At 41.3% G+C, this 9319-nt stretch overlaps 1 protein-coding gene across 1 annotated transcript; it reads right to left on the bottom strand.

Moving 5' to 3' along the window:
* Window positions 1-1665: 1665 nt before the first annotated feature.
* On the bottom strand, window positions 1666-8848 carry slc26a1 (solute carrier family 26 member 1). The gene is made up of 8 exons (XM_080047101.1): window positions 8841-8848; window positions 5441-5924; window positions 5129-5335; window positions 4172-4418; window positions 3739-3970; window positions 3261-3444; window positions 2533-2820; window positions 1666-2417 (listed from the first exon to the last, which is right to left on the bottom strand). Exons 2-8 carry the CDS (start codon window positions 5846-5848, stop codon window positions 1833-1835), a joined length of 2151 nt encoding a protein of 716 aa, XP_079903227.1. The 5' UTR covers window positions 5849-5924; window positions 8841-8848; the 3' UTR covers window positions 1666-1832.
* Between the last annotated feature and the right edge of the window lie 471 nt (window positions 8849-9319).

Below are 9319 nucleotides of genomic sequence, written 5' to 3'. Positions count from 1 at the left end.
CTAGTCATTAGTTTTCAGTCGCAGAGTGAGATTTTGAAAAGACAGGGGGTCTCATATTGCAAGACTACAACTAGATTCCTTTTGAGATTAATATTATATCCGCAAACGCGATAGTGGTTATTTAATTAAAATTTTCCGAACGGGGGACTTCCTTTAGTTATTTGACCATCTTTATTTGCTGATCTCGTCCCCCAATAACTTTAACTCCTAACCCTGTATTTGCGCGGCTGTCAGCCTGGTTCTCCCGCCGAGGCTTCAAGGAAAAAGTGTCCTAAATAAGTCCCTGCACAGGCGGACACAGGTCGCGACTAACTAATGCCGCTCCTCCTACGTCGTGCTTGGTGCATGCCAGTGTGTCATTTTGCTTGAGCCAACCCCTTAAGACTAACGATAATATCAAACATGTTTGATAATGTCCGAACGTCAAGACGGGAAGAAGACTGGCTGAAATCGGGTCGGATGACTGAGATTACGTGCGCGCGCCACAACTCCAGCACGACAACTGTGATTTCAGTCCGACATTGGAAGATTGTCTGCGACTGTCAAATCGCCTGAAAAGTCGTGTAGTGTAAATCCAGCATAAGACGTAAGGAAAAACTGTGATTTAACAAAAAACAGACACAATCTTCCCTTATTTTGCAAAACACAAAACAGACAAACGGTGGCAGTGAATTTGATGAAATATGTGGCATCACCTTCTGCCATAAGTTTACAAAGAAAATAATATAGATAGAAGAAGCACCATATAATGACTTGCTTTCATCCAGCACCTGAGAAGAGATCTCAGATGTGTGCAAATCTTGTATTTTTACGATGAACATATCGTATAGCTTATTGAGTTAACCGGGGAAAAGAACACGAGTACAAGTGTGTTGTAATGAGGGCAAGGCTTTCTCTGTGTGAGACTGAGTCTGAAAAAGCACACAGTCGGCGCAAGTCACGGAAAGCTTCTGGTCCCACCACAAATATGTGCTTCTTCTATAGGTCATGAAGTGTTTGACTGGCCTTAAACAATGATTTTAATGAGGTTCATTTTATGATTTTCTACAAGGTAACAGTTGGCACATCAGGAAATAACGCTGTCAGTGGTAGAATCTTCATGTCTGATCTCTGGACTCCTGGATCAGAGCCATTATGGACTTTGGCCAAAGGCTTGAGCTAATATAAAAAGTAAAAAAGGGGCATTTCCATGTAGTGACACAAGCATGTTACATGAAAAGAACATACTATTGAGCAACAGTATAGAAACTAATCTGGACATCACATATTTGACTACTAACATTCAAACAAAATAACTTTAAAGTAAAGTACTAAACAAACAAGTATGAACAGATTAATTGTGAAATACTGATATCACTGACGCTATGGATCATGGGTATTAACTGAAAAGTCTTCCAACACACTAGTTGGTCTGTGATTCCCAGCATGACAGGCTTGAAAGCAACACAATACCGGGTAAAACAACGCAAGTTAGCAATAAGAGACGTTATTATCCACAACGTTAGATCAGCATTGCAAGCCTGGGAAGGCACTATGAGTTGTGAGCATGGTGGATATGACACCCTTTTTTTCTCTGTTTTTCAGTCATCAGGCACCATTTTAAAGACTAAATGCACCTTTCTACGACCCTCTTTCCAGTGTGTGGTCTGGTAATTTAAGGGCCAAAGCGTCAAACACTACTTGACAGGATACTACTAATTTGATTCTCTGGGGTCCCCCATGTTTTCTAGGCCAAAGCCTGCTAAAAGGCTACTCCAAAGGTACCTAATGCTGTCATGTTTAAGATGGTAGCATACCTAAATTCACCTTTAGGTTTGCAAAGCAAAACTGCTCTAGACCACAGAGTCTTCTGACCTACTTTCTGCTGCCAAAATCGTTCTGTTTGCGTGAAGAACTGCACCGTGGACTGTATGGAACAGCAGGCTGCTCATGTCTTTATCATTCTTCCCAAAGAATTGTCCCTTCTGCAGGGTATCAATGACAGAGGTGTTACAGTTGGCGAGAAGCACGCTCACCCCAATATCTTTATATTCCTTGACCAGCCCTTGAAATGTGGCCATGCCTGTGGAGTCTATGAAAGGGATAGCACAGCAGTCTAAAACTATCGTGTGAAAATCCAGTTCTCTTTGGACAAGTCTAACAATGACTTCTCCGTTGTTTGTTTTATCCCCATTTGCCTTGGACTGCTTCGAGGACATCTCTTTGGCCTTTTTCTCTACCTTCCTCCTCTTAGTCATCTCCAAGAAAGGTTCAACTCCCACTGCTTTGTAGAGGGATTTGAGGAATGACTCCTTGTTGGCGTAGTACAGGGGTGCCTGGAAGCGAAAGACATGAACCCGAGGTGGCGGCACGAGGTTCTTGTACTCGTCTGCATCCTCATAAAAATCAGTGTCTTCGGCTCGGCCCAGGAGAGAGACCTGACATCAGATAAGATGAGATCATGATAAATATATATTAATGAAATATTTGATATCAGCAAGTCATGGCTGCTATGGTGGAGCTTCTGATCGGCAAACAATGTTCATTACTCACCTTAGGGCTCTGGGTCTTAAAGATGACGCAGACCATTGAAAAAACTATTCCGACCAGTAGGCCCATCTCGACACTGATCAGAGCTGTGGCAGACATGGTAACCAGCCAAACAATGGCGTCGTTTCGGCTGGCACGCCACTTAGCCGGCACGTCCCTGAACTTCCTAAGTGCCCCCCGAAGGCTGACAATGATAATACAGGCAAGCACACACTTCTGGAGAGCGTAGAAGTAAGGGGCAAAGAAGAGGAGGACGAGAAGGACGACCAGGGCACTAATCAGACTTGATACCTGATGGAGGAGCGGAGAAATAGAGCAAAACAGACACAGAAGAAGAAAGAAGAGATTTTATAGTGAGAACCTTTTACAAAGTTAAAATGAACAGATAAGATAAAAGTGTATGTCCTGTTTTACACATGGCCTCGGAGCAGATTTTTTGTGGAATCCTGTTTGTTGCCAAAGGGCAATTTGTCATCTAATTGATACTTGTTAAGGTAGTGTGAACATTTCGGTACAGAGTTGTGAACACAGAATAAGTCAATCATTTCAAACATAAATCATCTACAGTGTATTAGATAATTTTGCAGCTGAGGGTAGTGCAGCAAAGATACGTACTGAATGAGAAATGCTACGTCTCAAAGAAAACATGCCGGGAAGAGTCTGAATCCTCAAAAACAAAGTAACTGATTGGACTTATCATTAAAAGATGAGTTTGACCGTCTTAAATGTACCTGTGTCTGGCAGCCTGTTGAGTCCTTCACCATGGTTTTTGCCAGTGCAGCACTGGTAGTGAAACAGTGGAAGAAGGAAGGGATGATGTTACAGAAGCCGATGGCCAGCATCTCCTGGTTGGGACGAACCGTGTAGCCATTTTTCTTAGCAAACATCTCTGACAGCGACACGGTGAAGGCAAAACTAAAAAGATAAAATGTAATTGTGTTAATCAATTGAAGCTGTGAATTGATAACTACTTTCATAAAAGCATGTGCAGACCCTTTAAGAACAGATGTAAACATACATTAGGATGATTGTTTTGTAATTTAGCAGAATAGCTTCCAAGAATCAACAAATAAAAGTGTACAATCTTCTGATTCATTTTCTTCAGTGCAGGCAATTTGAGCAAAAACTTAGGAAACAGTTTGGTTCAACCCAGAAACGAGAAACATGTTGATGCCAAGCAGACATGGTGTTACATTTGATGTACATTACCTAATGACAGCCAGAGGAATGGCATCCAGTGCCACCCGTGGCATCAGAGAAAAGGAAGGGACGCTAGGAGGAATAAACCCTGTGGGGATGTGACCAGAAACACTGGAGCTGTAAACACTGTTCAGATCCCCAAAATGGCTGGCCAGTGTAGCTCCTGCCACTACTATCAGCTCAGTCGGCAGAGGTATCTTCAGGCGATCCTTGAAGCGCTCCTGGATCTCTTTCCCTGCCACTTAAAAAAAAAATCATAGTGTTATTCTATAGTACTGGAAATCAAGTAGTTACTAAACAAATGACTCCCTTTTTTCATGTTATGAGAAATGGATGGATGCCTCCTCCCATGTCATTCTGGGTAGTGTGGTATATAATGAATTGAAACTGAAGCAGGTCTGTAGGAAATCTTGTAGGGAATATGAAAAATAGAGGTATTTACCTAATATAGAGATACAGATGGCACTAGTGATAAGGTCACACACGTTGGTTTTATGAATGTTGGCGAAGATGTTGATCCAGGTGACCACAACTGTGCCGTATCCCTGGTGACGAGCAATCTTTAGACCTAACAGGTATTTAGCCTGCACTGTCAGGATAGTGAAAGAGGCTCCCGTGGCAAACCCATCGAGCATTGGAGCTGATAGGAATACAGAGACGAAACCTAGCTGAAACACAGCCATCAAGACCTGGTGAGGGGATCAGGAGGAAGAGCAGGAGAGGAAGAGAAAGAACATGGGTAATTTGATAATAAAAGTGAGTCACATATCAAATGAAATACCTCAACATTTCCGAGATAAATTGGCACAGAAGTTTGTACAGAGATCTATGGTTCCCACTGATGTGCCTGAATGATTTTGTTGATCTCCTGACTTCTCCTCTTGTCCGACCATGGGGTTGTATTTTTGGGTATGAGAGAATTGTCCCAACAACTATTGGATGGATTGCCATGAAAGACATCCATGTCACTTTGTAACTATTGTCATAAATTGATACCCCCTGACATTTTACCGTGTACCACCATCAGGTTTGAACTTCACATTGTGCAATATTTTGGTTTATGACCATATTTCTGCAATACGCAATATCACACCCATTAGCCGCAACCTGTACTTTGTGTTAAGTACTAGTAAACACATTTTCCCAGTATAACAATTTAAACTGACTCTGGAAAACGTACCTACTAAAAGTGAGCGTGTTAACATTGTCACTGCCCATGTTAGCAATGCTAGCAAATAAAACAACACTGTACCTAAGACTACTTAATTATTTTCTTTTTCTTTAACATTGTAACCCATGTAACTTAGTAAACAGGGCACCTTTCATTATTTTGTGATGTGTTTTATCCGATACAGTAGAGCTTTGGGGCTGTACGGTCAAAATACAACTGTTCCATTACCTGGTAGATACCGGCCAGGAATGTAATGGCAGCAGCAATGCTTATGCTGTAACACTCCTTCCCACACTGTAGACCCATTAGATCAACACTGTGGATTTTACCCTCTGTGAGGTTAGTGCCCAGTGTATCATTAAGCACATCCAGACCAGACGCTGTGGAGTCTTCATTGAGGTCAAAACCTGCCAGATACATCTCCCTATACACCACCTGCAAGAAAGTAAAGATCACATCAACATATCTGCAGAAAATGTTCCTTCAACATTTCAATGAAGACCAAAATTGTGACAACTGCATGCCAACTGGGATTTTTACCTGTCCAACCATAAGGCTCATGAGACTAAATATCCCCACAGAGACATGTCTGGACGTCCCCATGAGGAAGTAGATGATGTTGGCGTAAAACGAGGTGTATAAGCCATAGATGGGCGGCACTCCTGCCAGCAGGCAGTAGGCGATGGCCTGCGGTACCAAGATGATACCTATGATCAGCCCAGACATCACGTCGCCCCAGACATACTCTCGAAGCTTGTATTTAGGCAGCCAGCGCACCACAGGGAAAAACCCGGACAGGGTGGATCGGACTCTGGGCACGGAGCAGGACACACCTTGCTTCAGCTTGGATTTGAGGACTGAAACTGTGGGCTGTCGATGGCGAACCCGCCGCTCAAGGAGGTGTGGCGGGGTCAGTGCGGTTTCCGAGACCTTGGTGGTCTCCTCCATGGTCTTAGGTGAGACCAGGAGGCAGCAAGGTGAGAGGAAGAGAGGGGGCTGCTGGGTGTAGTGGTCAGCTTTGCTCCTGGGAGATCATCATCAAGGACAAATAAGGGTGGGAGATACACAGGACAAAAAGAGAAATGCAAACTGTAAATATCAGTGAAGACAACTTTGGTCGATCTCAAAATTTCAAAATGTACATTTACAAAACACATGTTATCAATCTTTTATGGATTCCGAACTGGTGTAAAGAATGATTTTGCTTCCTTTAACCATCCCTAGTTGTATGATGATAGTCGTATTTCTTTAATACAGATCATTTGGAGTTTGGTCAGCTTTTAAACATCTGAATCAGCATTTGTGTGAGTGCTCAGTCAGGATAATGCATTAAATATATGGGTGAATGCATTTCTTACTTCCAATACAACCCAACCTACAAATCAAACCGAAAAACCTACGACAACAGTTTGTTAAACTTTAACAAATAGTTAAACAATACAGAAAGTGCAGTATCTGTTCTGGAGTTAATTAGCTTATTCTCCCAGAACACCAGTTAGTCAGTGACTAAGATGTGATTGAAAAAGTGCAGGTTGTGCAACTGAGGTCATAAACATTCAGTGTTGAGGGATTTTGTCTGGTCTCAGTATTATGGAATGTCCCATACAAAGCTATAATACAATTGTATTAAAATGCAATATGGATAAGCTTCTCTCAAACATCGATCTGCTTACAATGTTACAATACTGTAAATAACATCTCAAACTGTACAAGTGTTAAATTAGCCAAGCATGTTATTGTTTTCTTATGTGAATTGAATTTACAAGCAGTAATTGATCTTTCAATTGTAAATGTCAGTGTCACCTGATGGTCTAAGTAGGACTGTGTTGGTTTTCCATAAAAAAAAGAATATTACAAAACATGTCAGTTGGCTTTTAAAACCCATTAATCACACCGCCAATATTACATCAATAAATGACAGCAAGAGATTCATGAGCCTAATTATATAACATTTGTAAACGGTGTGTCACATCGGGCCCTCCTCACAAGGTTAGCTGTTATCAGGAGCAGCTGCGTCTCAGCTGAAATATGCATGTCCAATGATAAACCATAAAATACTTGATGTGTTATCAACCTCTGCCATCACAACAACACTGGCATGTCCTGTGATTTAGACTTCCTGTGGCAGCGCTGGTTACTCTCACGGACTGATATGACAGCTAGGATGAATTATGGAGAAATGATTTTATTATTATGTTTACTTACATCAGATTTATGGTTTTACAGTTGCGTTAATCACATTTTCGGCCTCTTTGTTGATTTTCTATTCACTGTTTCCAGGCAGTTTCACTTTGCAGGGCATTATTTTTTTTCCTTCCGTGGAAATAAATTAATCCATGCAGACCCCAGTCTGTGATCTTACAAATCGAGCCTGACACTTTTAACAAATAGGCTAAAAGACTTAAAGACTTGGGACATAAATTACTAGCCTGTGTGGCTTTGAGGTACAACACATAAAGAAAAATAACTTCTTGCAAAAAGAGATCAAGAGCACAGTAACTGCCTTACATTTGTGTGGAACACTCTTGCCAAGCGAGAAAAACTCTTCCTACACAAGGTTTTCTTTCAATTGGAGACACACATACACCTGATTGAGTGTTGAACATGACAGGAGTCACACTGAGGACCTTTTTGCACCAAACAATAACATTGACTACAGTGTCGACCGTGAATAACACTTAAAACAATTGATTAAAGCAGTTTCTTTGAACCATTTTTTTTTTTCTTTTTATGCTGTATTGACAGTGTAGAGACAGAGTTTAAATGGGGCAGAGAGGGGAGTTACATGCAGAGAACAACCATGGGCTGGAATCGAACCCGGGTCTGCTGCTGGCCGAGGCCCATGGAGGGGACGCCTTACCAACTGAGCTAAAGGCGCCCCCCCTCTGAACCATTTCTAATCATTTTTCATGCCTTTATCCAATCATGTTAAAAGTCTAAATTGGCGTATATATAGGTGCATACTTATTTATATACTTCAACTTACTACAGTAAATATAAACCCAAAAGTATTTCTTCTTGATTTTGTCTTGATTTAAATAAGAATTAAAGGAATACTTCACCCATAAAGAACCGGCGTTCTATCATTATAAAATCGCTGTTATAATATAATGAATTAGGTTTTTCTTCCCTTAGTCTTCACTCAGTCTTCCCTTGGCCCAGCTGTCCTGTTAATCCTAACCCTACATTTAACCATGTGTGAACATGGGAAAATGTAGGGTTAGACAGTGAGACCATAAAACACTCTTTCTTCCTTTTGTCAGGCTAGGATAAACCGATTTCTACAATGTTTGCACATTTATACTACATAGGATCTCAGAGTTAAATACACCTTCATATGTCCACCGGTGAAGTAGGTCTTTAACAACGGAAATATAATGAATGATTTTTTTATTATAGGCGTGTGCAGTTATAAAAAATGATATACAGCGTGATACTGTGGTCAAAACCTCAAAACACATGATATTAAAACCTTTTTAAAACCCTAATTCCTAATAAGGCATACGACAAATATCCTGAATTTTAAAAACCTTCAGTGTCAGTCCACATGCTGAGTCTTCAAAAACAATGCTGAAAAGCTGAGGCCAGGATCATTGTCCCTAGTAAACTTTCAATTGTAAAGGACAACAACGACGTGACGTAATCGTGAAAGCCGGTGGTTTCAAGTCAAATTTGCAACTCTCCTGACTTCAAGGGTGCCAAATGTTGACTTAGGCCTACTACTGGTTTAACTGAACTAGCAAAGTCAATAGACTGATTTCCACAGATAACAGAATGAATGCCCGTTAAATAAACACCCACCAATTATATCATAGTTATCCTTCAGAAGCTTTCCAGGTGGAATAAAAGCCAACTTAGAAAACATCAGGGATAATTTCTTGGACATGTAAATCAAATATTGACAAATGACTCCAGCCAGTAATGTGTGATAACAACTCACCTGCAGAATCACCTCCCAAGGGACCAACAGGACCACAAGTCTCTGATGTGTTTTGTTTAAATCTGTGTTGATCGCCCTAACTTCTTCTCATTCTCAGCCTGTCTGTCTCTCTTCCACTCTCCCTCTCTGATGTCATCTGAGCAGACAGACTGCAGGAGATGCGAGTGTGGTCTCTGCTGGATAAATAGTAAGATAACAGCAGCCCTTTGCTCTCCCCTCACACTGTTCCCTATTGGCTTGTACACTAAGAGTGGGTGGGCCTAGTCATCATTTGCACCAATTGAAAAGTGTGTGTGTGTGTGTGTGTGTGTGCGTGTGTGTGTGTGTGTGTGTGTGTGTGTGTGTGTGTGTGTGTGTGTGTGTGTGTGTGAAAAAGTGAAAATGAACACAGACTATGTATGTCAGCGCGTCACACTGTTGACATACATCCTGCAAAGAGTTGATTACATAGTAAACAGAAGATATGCTATACCTGAGGT

The sequence above is a fragment of the Ammodytes marinus genome (assembly GCF_949987685.1).
Source record: "Ammodytes marinus genome assembly, chromosome: 18".
NCBI lineage: Eukaryota > Metazoa > Chordata > Actinopteri > Uranoscopiformes > Ammodytidae > Ammodytes > Ammodytes marinus.
This window is presented reverse-complemented; position numbering and strand designations above follow the sequence as displayed.